At 47.9% G+C, this 13,331-nt stretch overlaps 2 protein-coding genes across 2 annotated transcripts; one reads left to right on the top strand and one right to left on the bottom strand.

Annotated features, from left to right (window-relative positions):
- Window positions 1-2,929: 2,929 nt before the first annotated feature.
- LOC122011031 lies at window positions 2,930-3,485 on the top strand. Its single transcript, XM_042567479.1, has 2 exons — window positions 2,930-3,322; window positions 3,474-3,485. Exons 1-2 carry the CDS (start codon window positions 2,930-2,932, stop codon window positions 3,483-3,485), a joined length of 405 nt encoding a protein of 134 aa, XP_042423413.1.
- Window positions 3,486-9,794: 6,309 nt separating this feature from the next.
- On the bottom strand, window positions 9,795-11,958 carry LOC122009795 (S-type anion channel SLAH3-like). The gene is made up of 3 exons (XM_042566085.1): window positions 10,445-11,958; window positions 10,276-10,307; window positions 9,795-10,179 (listed from the first exon to the last, which is right to left on the bottom strand). The coding sequence occupies exons 1-3, from the start codon at window positions 11,588-11,590 to the stop codon at window positions 9,867-9,869; spliced, it is 1,491 nt and encodes a 496-aa protein (XP_042422019.1). The 5' UTR covers window positions 11,591-11,958; the 3' UTR covers window positions 9,795-9,866.
- Window positions 11,959-13,331: the final 1,373 nt, after the last annotated feature.

Raw genomic sequence — 13,331 nt, 5'->3', positions numbered from 1 at the left:
GCGCGACGTCGGCCTACAACGTCATTTTGGGCCGACCGGCCCTCAACGAGTTCCGCGCGGTAGTGTCGACTTAATGCCAGAAAATAAAGTTCCCAGTGGACGACTAGGTGGGCAAAGTCAAGGACGACCAACTGGCCGCTCGGCATTGTTATGTGGAGATGGTCAAGACTGAGGCAAAAGTTGCTCAGAAGACTCCACGGCTAGAGGTAAATGCTATCACGGAGAAGCCTCCTACTCTGGCATATGAGGAAAAGGAGGAGGTTCAGATCCACCCGAGCTGGTCGGAAGCCACGACCTTCGTCACCGCCGACCTGGAGGAGGAGAAGAAGGTGGAGCTGATCGCCTGCCTCAAACAGAATCACGATGTGTTCGCCTGGTCGACACATAAGATGCCCGACATCTCCCCGAGCATGGCTCAGCACGAACCTCACGTCCGACCGGACGCTCGGCAATTAAACAAAGGAAAAGAAATTTTAGCACGGAGCAGAACATGATCATCCGAGCAGAGATAGAGAAACTACAAGAGGCCGGCCATATCAGGGAAGTCCAATTCCCGAGCTGGCTAGCTAATGTTGTGCTAGTCTCCAAGCCGGACAATAAATGGCGGGTTTGCATCAACTTCCGCGATCTTAACAAAGTCTGCCCAAAGGACTTCTATCCCCTGCCCAGGATAGATCAGATGGTTGACTCGACGGCGGGCTGCGAGCTCATCTGCATGCTCGACACATATTAGGGCTACTACCAAGTGTCACTCGCCTGGGAAGATCAAGAGAAGGTCAGTTTCATTATAGCTGATGATACATATTGTTGCAATGTCATGTCGTTCGGACTCAAGAACGCCGGAGTCACCTACCAGAGGCTGATGAATAAGGTGTTCCGACGGCAGATCAGCCGTAATTTGGAGGTGTACATCGATGACATACTGATTAAATTCCTCTGAGCTACTGACCTATGCACAGATATCAACGAGACTTGCCGGACGCTGAGGACGTACGGAAGAAAGCTGAACCCAAGCAAGTGTCTGTTCAGTGCAAAGAGTGGTCACTTCCTAGGCTACATAGTCATCGAGCGGGGCATCGAAGCCAATCCAAGCAAGGCCCAAGCTTTGCAAGACATGCCTCCGTCACGGAACTTGAAGGAAGCTCAGAGGTTGATCAGTCAGATCACTGCGTTATCCAAGTTCATATCCAAGTCGTCCGATCGGAGCCTGCCATTCTTCAAGATACTGCGCTGAGCTACAAAATTATAATGGGACGTCGAGTGCTACCGAGAGCTGGAGGAGCCAAAGGAGTATTTGAACTCATTGTCTGTGTTAGCCAAGCCGGTTTGGGTGAGCCGCTCTGGATCTACTTGTCATCCAATGAGCATGCGGTCGGGTCAGTTATAGTTAGACAGAATGGCCAAGAGCAGTAGCCTATGTATTTTTTGAACCATATATTAAAAGATATTGAGTCCCGCTACACTAGTCTCGAAAAGTTGGCTTATGCGTTAGTACTCATCGCGCGGAGACTCTGTGCTCGTACTTCCTGGCGCACTCAATAATTGTGATGACTAACAGTGCTTTGGGAAGAGTCCTCCTCAATCCAGAGGCGTCCGGAAGGCTGATTAAGTGGATGATAGAACTTAGTGAGTTTGACATCCAGTATCAACCCGAACGGCGATCAAAGCTTAAGCCTTGTCAGATTTCATCATAGAAGTCTAGAGTGACGAGCTAACAGCAACATGGATGATATATGTGGACGGCTCGTCCACTCGGCAAGGCAGCGGGATCGACATATTGCATATCTCACCGTGGGAGGACCAGATGCAGCTGTCTGTGCGGCTGGACTATCGAGCCACTAACAATGAAGGCGAGTATGAGGCGTTGATAGCCGACCTACAAGCAACTCGACACATGGGAGCAGTTAAAGTCCTCATCCACTCGGACTTCCATCTCGCCGCCCAATAGTTATCCAGGACCTTCGAGATAAGCAACACACGGCTGAGGCTCTATGCAGATGCTTTCGAGAAGCTGAAAGTCAACTTCCAGGAGGTCATTATACAGAAGATCCCCCGATCAGAGAATCAGGCAGTAGATGAGTTAGCAAAATTGGCCAGTTCGTTGACGTCGATCGTCATTGGTCAGCCAATCAAACAAGTCTCACTTGTGGCACACATCGATCAAATGGAGGGAATAACCTTCCCGAGTGACTGGAGGACAACCCTGATGGAGTTTCTGCGTTCAGGAGCTGCACTTGCCGATCCGGAAGAAGCTCGCTTGCTGAAGAAGAGGGGCGGGCAGTTCACCTTGATCGGGGATCAGCTCTAAAAGAGAGCCTTCTCCATGCCCCTCCTCAAGTGCGTTATATCGGAAGACGTCGAGTATATCTTGAAGGAGGTGCACCAAGGCTCTTACGGAGGTCACCCGGGCGACTGAGCGCTAGCCCGTAAGATACTCCTGGCCAGGTATTTCTGGCCGGCCCTCCAGGAGGATGCCACTCAGACGGTGGCCACCTGCCTGTCCTGCCAGAAGTATCACAACCTGCTGCACCGACCAACCTAGGAAATGAAAGCATCCACTGTATCATGCCCGTTCAACCAATGGAGCATGGACATCGTTAGGCCTTTCCCTATGGCGATCGGTCAGCGGAAGTTTCTATTCATCGCGGTGGACTACTTCTCAAAGTGGGTAGAAGCCTAGCCACTAGCAAGAATCATTGAGCAGATGGTCATCAAATTTATTTGACAAAATATTTTTTGCCGGTTCGGAATCCCACGCCGACTCGTGTCCGACAACGGAAGACAGTTCGCCGGTCGAAATCTTGGAGAATAGTGTGAAGGCTATGGCATCCAACAAGCCTTCACCTCGGTGGCCTACCCTCAAGGCAACGAGCAAGCCAAAGTCGCCAATTGGGAGATTCTCAGAGTCCTAAGCACTCGGCTCGACCACATGGGAGGCAGCTGGGTCGACGACCTCCCCAGTGTGCTATTGGCTCTCCGCATGACTCCGAAGGAAGCGACCGGCGTAACCCCATTCCAGTTGGTATACGGCAGTGAGGCAGTTGTCCCCGTGGAGGTCGGAGTGGAATTCGATTGGGTGCAGCTCTACAATGAAGGGAATATTGAACGGAAGCTGATGGAGATGGACTTGGTGGACGGAACGCGGGCAAAAGCACCAGTTCGGCTAGTGGCGTACCGACAGCGAATGAAACAGAACTACAACCAGCGAGTGATCCTGAGGTCCTTCCAGGTCAGTGATCTCGTCCGGAAGAAGGTGAAGCCGGTTGGCGACGTCGCCAAGCTCGAGGCGCCATGGGGAAGATCGTTCAAGATCGTGCAGAAGGTTCATTCGGGTGCCTACTATTTGGAGGACGAAGAGGGAAGGCAGCTCGAGAGGCTATGGAGCGCGAACCATCTTCAACCCTACAAGGTTGGATGAGAGGTGCGCAAGTGAATACTATGTACTATATTTCTTGTATGTCTTTCGAGCACAGGGAAAATTTTGAATAAAAAACAGAAGCCTCTTGAAGTACATCTTTCTCAATGGTCGAGCGGCGACCTTAAACTTGAGTATACATCAAACCGTTGAGCGGCGACGTTAAACTCTTGTCTCCATCAGCGGTCGAGCGGCGAGCTTAAACTCGAGTATGCACCAAATCATCTAACGGCTATGTTAAACCCTCGTCTCCACCGATAGTCGAGTAGTGACGTTAAACCCTTATCTCCATCAACGGTCGAGCAACGACTTTAAACATGTGTCTACGGTTGATGTCCATATCAAATTGTTGAGCGGTGACATTAAACGTGGGTCGACATCAAATCGTCGAACGGCGACATTAAATGTGGGTCTACATCAAATCGTCGGGCGGCGACATTAAACGCGAGTCTACATCAAATCGTCGAGTGGCGATGTTAAACTCTTGTCTCCATCAGCGGTCGAGCGGAGACCTTAAACTCGAGTATGCACCAAATCATCGAGCGGCGACGTTAAACCCTCGTCTCCACCGACGGTCGAGAGGTAGCCTTAAACCCTTGTCTCCATCAACGGACGAGCGGCGATCTTAAACGCGTGTCTACGGTTGATGTCCACATCAAATCATTGAGCGGCGATGTTAAACGTGGGTCGACATCAAATTGTCGAGCAGCGACGTTAAACGTGGGTCTACATCAAATCGTCGAGCAGCGATGTTAAACGCGAGTCTACATCAAATCGTCGAGTGACGACGTCAAACTTTTATCTCCGTCAGCGGTCATGCGACGACCTTAAACACGTGTCTGCACCAACGGTCGAGCAGCGACAGTAAACCCCTGCCTCCATTACTGATCGAGTGGCGACCTTAAACCCGAGTCTTCATTAAATCATCGAGCGACGATGTTACTCTTGTCTCCGTCAGCGGTCAAGCGGCGACCTTAAACGCGTGTCTGCACCAACGGTCGAGTGACGACCTTAAACCCCTACCTCCATCAACGGTCGAGCGGCGACCTTAAACCCAAGTCTTCGTCAAGTCGTAGAGCGACGACATTACTCTTGTCCCCATCAACGGTCGAGCGACGACCTTAAACCCGAGTCTACGACAAATTATTGAGCGGCGACGTTAAACACGAGTCCACAACAATCGTCGAGCGACGACGTTAAACCCCTCCCTCTACCAATAGTCGATCGGCGACCTTAAACACTTGGCTCAGTGAAAGGATAAGCAGCAGCTATTCAAAGGCCTAAGTCTGCAAAATACAGTGACCATTCAACACTGCTCTTCAAAGCATCCCTAAGATCGATCGGCGGTGCATAAAACTAGTGCGCCACTGAATTCGAAGTGGATCGATGGTCTAGATGGACCAACTGTGGACGAGCGGAGTCACAGGGCCGCGAGTTCGTTTCAAACTCAAAGGAGTCAAAAAACATGCAAGGAAATAAAAGTTGTCCGAATGGACGAGCATGCATTAAAACTTTGGGATTGCAGATTACAGGGCTCCACCTCACTCGAGATAATCCAGGGCGTCGTCGGGCAGCACAGCTGTAAGCTTGTCCCGACTTATGACCTTGCCGGTCGACAGGTGGCCTCCCTCGCGAAGTTGATCAATCGTCCCGTCGATCGCCAAGTCAAATAGTCGGAGGGCCCGATCGACAACTTTGTCTTAGAATTCGTCTGAGCGGATATAGGCTTGCTTCTTGACCTCAAACTTACTCGACTCGACCTCCTGATAGGTCTTCAGGGTCACTTGGGAGGCGTCCAGCTCATTCTTGGCAATGGCCAACGTTGTATCTCTAGAGGCAATTTGACCGCGAATGGTCGTTTCTTCGGCCGAGCGACTGTTCTGCTCGGTGATCAGGAAATCTTCGGCCTCCTTCAGTTTCTAGGAAAGAGAGCGAGCCTCTTTATTATTCTCGTTGAGGTCGGCGATGGCTTGGTTCTTCCTCGCGTTCGTTGACTCGATCTTATTATCGAAAGTGGTGACCTGCTTATTCAGCCGCTCTAGCATGGTGGCCTGCCCAGTGCTCTTGGCCCGTTCGGCCTCGAGCAATTTATCTCTCTTCTTTAGAGCGGCTTGAAGTCTGGCCACCTCGGCGTTTGTCTTTTCCTGAGCGCTGGCCGCTCGGGGTCGACTGCGTCGAGGTTGCCTAACCTGAGGGGCAAGACACCATCGTCAGACGGATGCAGGACTTATGAGTGCAGATGACGGAGGCAGTCGTTTGTTGAACCGGAGTTGGGGTCGAAGTTTTGACCCGCTCGACCGACTGCGCCCCCGAAGTGGTGAAACGCGATGAAGGTTCAGCTTGGCGCCTCTTGCTTCTGTTCAGTGGCACATTGGAGGAGACCGAGCCCGATGGCTCCTCAACAGGAATGATAGGGCGTCGCTCGGCTAGAGGCTATGAGCCCGGGGCGGCTCCTCCGCTCGGCGCATGGTTGGCCTCGCCTTCGTCCACCACCACGGGCGTCTCCTCGCTCAGGCCGAGTGGATCTTCGTGGGAGCCGACCAGCTACAGGTCGTGGCTCGCCGATTCTTCAATGGCCACCGCATAGATCGCGGTGTCCTTAAGCTTCGCCTTGGTGACCACACGTGCTCGCATCATGACTTCGGCTGCAAGAGAGAAAGAGAAATCAATTAGCATCGAAGGAAGAATTAAATGAGCTTCATACCTAGGTTGGTCGGTAGCCGGGTGCGGATCGGACTCAGGCCGAAGATGTATAGGACACCCTCCAACAGCAACCTATGGATGTCATATTTCTGACCGACCATCGTGGAGGCTGCGTGCAAGTAATCCGATTGGCTCTTGTAGCTTTTCAGAGGAGGCTCAGGCGCCACTTTGAGCTGCCAGTTGGTCGGGAAGTCTAGCCGCTCAGGAAGATGCATGAAGAAAAAAATACTCTTTCGAGTGCTTGTTGGAGATCGACGTCTTATCAAAGAATACTAAATCGACTCGAGACTGGAAGAGGAAGGTCCCCGGATTGAACAGTTTAGGGTAATAAAAATAATGAAAGATCCGGGGGATAAGAGGAATGTCGTGCAGACGGAATAGGACGATGACTCCGCACAGCAGTCGAAAGGAGTTTGACACAAGTTGAGGAAAGAGAATGCAAAAATATTTACACACTGCTGGAATAAAAGGATGAAGGGGAAACCGCAGACCGATAATAAATTGGTCTCGGAAGAAACAAAGGCAGTCGGTCGACGGAGAATTGGGTCGATCAGACGAAGAAGGCAGAATGATTTGATGATCAGAAGGAGTTTCAAAAGCATCGTGCATGCTCTCAGTGTCGCCCCCATCAAACCTAGACTCTATCGATGTGTACTAGAGTCCAGAGATAGAGGTCGACGGCTACGAAGAACTTGCCATCACGAAAGCAAAAAAAATGAAAATAAGGCGGAGGGGAAGAAATACGATCGAAGGAAGAGAAAGGTCGTTCGAATGTCGCCAGAGCAAAGAGAAATACCAAAAAAAGATCGAAAGCAAATGCGATAGGGAGAAGGCTTATGGGAGAAAGGTCACTGAGAAAGCCAAGATCATCGGAGAAGAAGCATAGAGCGTCACCGGCGAGTGAAGAAAACAGAAGCAGAAGATCGTTGGGGAACTCAAACGCGAAGTGTGAAAATGAAGCGGCGCAGCGGGCTTATAAGGATCGGGCTCGGCCGACCGGAGCCGTCCGATCTAGGTCGCGGAAACCCAAGCCAAGATCTCACCATCGAATTCAAACCGCCAAATGTCACATCACGCCTATCACGTTAGGCGTGCAGTGGCATTGGGCGTGCCACGTGACGCCTCTACACAGGTCCGCAATTAAGGCAGGCGTGGGAGTGTGCTCAGCCTTAATGAGCAGGGATTTGCACGAGTTTCAAGAAATCTAGGTGACGTCAACCCACCTCGCGCTCGCCCAAGACAATCCAAGGAGAATTTTTACAAATGCAAACCTTCAATAGGTCGATCGGCAAGGATCAGTCCTACCCGATCAAAGGCCACACAGTGATGAAGGCTGATCAGGAGGGAATCAGTTCAGACTACAACCTCCTTCGACTAGACTTGAGGGGGAGGCTTGTGATGCGTTAATGATGAGGGGTCCTACCTTATTGCCATGGTGGAGGTCAAAATCAGGGCGGTCAACACATATAGGGCATCGGCCGGTCGGGCGAAGCATTCCCCGATCGGGAGAAAGGATCCTACCCGTCGTCGTCAACTTCGACACAGAGCATTCAAACACCCAACGCTCAAGGGAGAACGACGTGCAGAAGCCGAGCCGAGTGGCTACCTCGCTCGACCAAGCAGCAGACTCAACATCAGCCGAGCACGCGGACAGTGAACTTCCAGCCGAGTGGATATCCCGCTCGGCCCAGCGACAGATCACGAGGATGGAGGATTCCAAGCTGAGCGGCCATCTCGCTCGGCCCAACAGCAGACAATACATGGACAGTGGACTTTCGGTCGAGCGGCTATCCCACTCGGCCCAACAGCAGATGATACATGGACAGTGGACTTCTAGTCGAGCGGCTATCCCGCTCGGCCCAACAGCAGACAACACATGGACAGTGGATTAATTTCCGGCCGAGCGGCTATCCCGCTCGACCCGACGACAGATAACACATGGACAGTGGAGTTCTGGCCGAGCGGCTATTCCGCTCGACCAAGCAACAGACACAGCAGGATATCTTTCGATATCCTTTTGGGAGCCAGTGCCACTGACAGGCGGCATGGTCAGACAGAACTCAGAAGATCGTACGGCGGAAACTTCCACTGTTATTTCAGAGATATGCTCGACCCGTTAAGGTACCGTGTCAGGGACACTTTACTGACAAGTTTTTTTAGGGGAAGTTTTGATATGTGTGCCCGCCTTGGGAAGCATGCACACAAACTACAGGAGCTCTATATAAAGGGGAGTCCAAACATCAGTGGAGGTATGCGTTACATGCGATTTCTATTGTTGCACTGCAGTTTTCTTATTGCTCCACTCTTTACTTCGCCGGAGACTGACTTGAGCGTCGGACGACCATCACCAAGGACTCCTTCCCTGGCTTGGCACTGACACTGCTTGTGTTGCAAGCGGGAGCAAAGTCCACAGGAGGTCAGCAAGAGCATCACATCTCCAGCATTCATCTCATCGACTTTCAGACAGGATCACCTACTAAATCAAATAGGTAAATAAAAAAAAATTAAATCAAGTTAATTTTTAAATACAATAATATTTTATTTTTAATCATTTTTTGTTAAATAAATTCCTATTTTTATTTTATTTTTTTTTAGTTTTAAAATTTTTGGATTTGGCTTGACATACTAGCCGTGTCCCACCCAAGTTCGTGCATGGTCTAAGTCCTTGCCATGTTTGTCATAATTCGATATTAGATAAAATTACGTTTTGGTCATGTAATTTATATCTTTTTTCTAATTTTAGTTTATGTTTTTAGTCCAATTTATAATATTTTCTAATTTTAATCTTTTACATTAAAATTAAAATTTTCAATCAAAAAATATTTAGTTGGATCAGAATGCTAAGTTATAAATTAAATTTAAGAATTTTAATTTTTTATGAAAAAAAATTAAATTTAAATTTATAATTTAGTATTTGACCGTCAACCGGATATCTTCCGATAAAAAAATTTTAATTTTAGAAACAAAAATTAAAATTAAAAAATATTATAAATTATTGGACTAAAAATATAAATTAACTTATGACACAGACACACAAGTTCCAGCCTTCCAGGATTGAACGTAATTTCCTCTTAGAGATTAAGCCTTGACCGATAGCCCCAGCCATCGTCGTACGACTCAACCCATGAACGAGGCTGCCCTGTTTAGTTGGACACAATCCAAACTAACTTGGGTGGATGTCCAATCTAATTTAGTCCCCCAATGGTAATTTTTTATTTGGAAAAGAATGACTAATACAGTAAGTCATCAGCTTTTTAGTTAGGATAGTGTCGATTTAATATCCGGATTAGAGTTTTAAATAATTTTTTTTATAATTTCTAACATGTCATATCAAAAATATAAAAAAATTTACTACTCTCCCTAATAAAAAAATCTCCCTATAAATTTTAAACCATTAATTAATTAGTGATCCAACCCATATGATTAATTTGGAGAGAAAAAAATAATTTTAAATTTTAACTACTTGTAAATTAAAAATCTCAAATTCCATGCCCACATTGGTTCAAACTTTTTTTTTATTTCAATTTTTTGATTTCACAAAAGTGGCAAAAAAACAAAAATCTTTCAATGAGATGTCCTAATTGGCTATCAGCTCATTTATGGTATAAAATTATTATTATTATTATTATTATTATTATTATTTAAAAAAATTAATAATAATAATAATAATAGAGCAAGATCACAATCTTTCCTTTTTCACTCGAGAAGCAGTTACAATCCTTGATAACATTGTACGGTGATCAGTGTTTCAAACCTCTAGAGCTTGTTCTGTGTCCTTAGTGTCCGAGCCGATTGACCGGAGATGCACGATGAACTTGCTCAACTTGGGCCGCCGTTTGTTGGCGATGGCGATGGGGATGTCGTTGGGGAAGAGGTCGCGGAGGATAAAGGCATGAAAGATGGTGGAGATCGAGAGGACGCACACGGCGAAGGCGGAGATGCCGGAGAAGAAGACCACGAGAGACTGAGTGAGCGGGTTAGTGACAACCATCGAGTATTTGATAGTAGCGATCGAGAAGGCAGTCGTTGGAAACGTATAAGCCCACCAAGCAAGTGAGAACCTGAGTGAGTACAATAGATTATTATTATTTTTCATTTAATTTGTATTTGAGTATATTTTTTAAATTTAAAATGAAATAAAATAAAATTATTTATACCTAAATCCCCGGAAGAAGTTGATTCTGACTGCCTGCAAAAACATACGATAAAATCGATAAGAACTCAATGATAACTAAATCATCAAAGAAATCCAACAAAAATAAATATTTTTTTAAATGATTTTTTTTTTTGTAAAATAATGGTTAAAAAGGATTCGATTGGACTGACGAGAGAGACGTAGAGGAACATGGCCATGAAGTAGGGGATCCTGGCGGCGTAGTCGAACTCGCCGTTGATTCTCGCCCAGGCGACGCAGGCGGTGCTCGTCGCCGCCACGAAGAGGAAGAAGACCGGGTGCAGCTCCTTGGGCAACGTCTCGTTGGTCGGCAGCCGCTGGTACAGCGTCACGAAGAGCACCAGGTAGTGGGCCAGCCCCACGGCGAAGAAGAACATCGGCGCCTCCTCCATCCCCAACGACGCGCCGGCCAGCGCCCCCACGAAGTTCCCGACGATCGCCAGGTGGTTCGACGGGTTCGCCACCTTCGACAGCCGCCGCTGCCCGCCAGACATCCACTGCCCGTAGAGCTTCAGCTCTAGGCAGAGGATGGGTGCCATCAGCACGAACCACACGGACACCGGCGGGCCGCCGGCCGCCAGCGAGTCCGGCGCGCCCAGCACCAGGAACAGCCCGGTGATCCACGGCGCGAAGAAGAAGTTGACGCGCACCGGGTGGTGGTACTCCCGCCGGACGGCCTCGAAGTAGAGCACCACCTTGGCGAGGTAGATGCAGGAGACGATCGCCGTCATGGCGATGGAGGCGGACCAGAGCGCGAGGTTGACGACCGGACTCACGTGGAGGTAGCCGGCGGACGGGGAGTCGGCCAGCATCTTCCACAGGATGGCCTGGCTGCTCACGCCGAGGCAGATCCCGAACGAGGAAATGGGGAACCGGAGCAGGAACGGCCATGTCTCGTCCTCCGGCAGAATCGACACCTCCGACACTCTCAGCGTCTCCAGCTCCGGACCCTCGAGCGCGTCGAAGTATCGATCCAAGGCTGGCACAGCCTCACCGTCCTGATCCTCACCGCCGTCGCCACAATCCAGATCTTGCGGCTTCCCTCTCAGGTTGGAGAGCTGCCTCTCCAGTCTCCCGGACCAAGTCTTGAACGGATCAAAGCGTTTGTCTCTGTGCCCGCACTGGTCGGCGGCGCGCGCCGTCACGGGCTGCGAACGGAACGACTTCCCCTGTTTCGGGGCCTGCTCCGGCAGCTTCATCGCAGCAGAGGAGGCAGGCCCAGAGGGAGACGACGGTATGCTTATGGAGACTGAGAGAGCTGCTTGCTCTCCTCCTCCGGCGACTTCTTCCTGCGCCATCGGAGCGGCTGCACCACCACCACCACCTTCAGAGAAGCTGCAGAAGAGGAAGGAAGGAAAGAAGGAAGAGAATCGAGTAGCTAGCAAAAGGAGAAACAGAACACGGCAAATGGAGACAAGATCGCTCGATCGCTCGAATGCTGTCTCCTGTCAATCTCCGGTAACTTAAAAGAAACGCAAGATCACGAAGATGAGTGCCGTGCTTGGACTGATTTCAGTTGTCTGTTCCGATTAATCTGGGAGCAGAGCGGAGCAGAGGAGTCAAACAAGTGCGGCAACTGAGGATCTTGACTCGAAAACCATGAATATTTATAATAAATTAAGGAGAAAAAAGAAGAAGAAGAAGAAGAGATCGAAGGCGGTGCAAAATGGATTGGATTGGAAGGACTTGGAGGGCATAATTCGTTAATATAGAGGGAGAAAGGAGGAGGGAGGTGGGAAGATGACTGGCAGTGGCTGGCTTCCATGACACGGGCGAATGGAGCGAAGTTAATTGTCAAATGACCAGTTCCATCAATCGGCTGATGTATGCCAACGTCCACTAAAAATCAAAAGTGGCCCCATGAAAATCATGGGACATGCTCTTTTATTTATTATCCAAAAAAAAAAAAACGTTTTATCCCCCAACTCCAAACACTTTTTTTTTTAAAAAAAAAAAACCTTTTTTTTTATTCTATTATAATAAATATGAACTTAAATACATAAATTATATTATATTCACTAAGAACTATAATTACTCATCTATAACTTTAATGAATATTATCCATACTGTTCTTCGTCTCTCATCAATATTCCAGACTACATTATATACGATATCATAATTACTATAAATAGACGGTTTTAGTAGCGATGGAATATTAGTTACTATGATTATGAAGCAGATATAAGATCGTAACTATTATAATCTTATAAATATTATAATTTTATAGTAATTATTATCTTATAGTTACTATAATCCGTTTGATAATAAATCAAAATTATCTTTTTTATTATTCCAATAAAAAAAAGTTCATTTTAATTTTTGCCCACCCTCTTTGGGTTATATAATTTTATATGATCCAATTAATAATACATTAAAACTACGTTTGGTTCGGTGTAATATAATGTACCTTGTAATATAATCAAATTTATAATGTAATATAATCTTGATTACATTACTATGTTTGGTAATGTAATGTATGTAATCTTTGATTATAAGGATGATTACATTCTTTTATTTGGTGTATATTATTTTTTATAAGCAATGTAATTCGTAATATTATAAAATGATAAAAATATCCTACGACCTCTATCGACGGTCGCCACACCTTTGCCGGAGCTTGCGGCAACTAGTGGTCGCTGTCGTTGGCCTCCTCCGTCGGCCACCGCCATCGGCAACCGCTGACCATCGGCGGCCGCCGGCAACAATGACAACTATCGGCGGCGGCTGTAATGGCCGGAGGTGGCCGGCGACGATGAAGGCGGGGCGGCGGTGGTCGGCGGTGGCGGCGGCCGGCGATGATCGCCGGCGACGATCGACGGTGGTCGCCGGCGGCGGGCGTGGGTGGCGGCGGTCGCGGTGGACTAAGGGTATATTTGATATTTAAATTTAGATTAAATGGTGATCTCGTAATGTAATCGGATTAAATAGTATTTATTTTGTAATCCAGATTACAAAATTTTACTACCTTTTGTAATCCAGATTATATTACCTTACAAGTTCAAAATTAAACCAAGTTCAAAATTAAATCAAGTAAAATAA

This window comes from Zingiber officinale, chromosome 8A (genome assembly GCF_018446385.1).
Source record: "Zingiber officinale cultivar Zhangliang chromosome 8A, Zo_v1.1, whole genome shotgun sequence".
In the NCBI taxonomy this organism is placed as follows: domain Eukaryota; kingdom Viridiplantae; phylum Streptophyta; class Magnoliopsida; order Zingiberales; family Zingiberaceae; genus Zingiber; species Zingiber officinale.
Note: the sequence above shows the minus strand (reverse complement) of the source record. Positions and strands in the feature narration are given on the sequence as shown.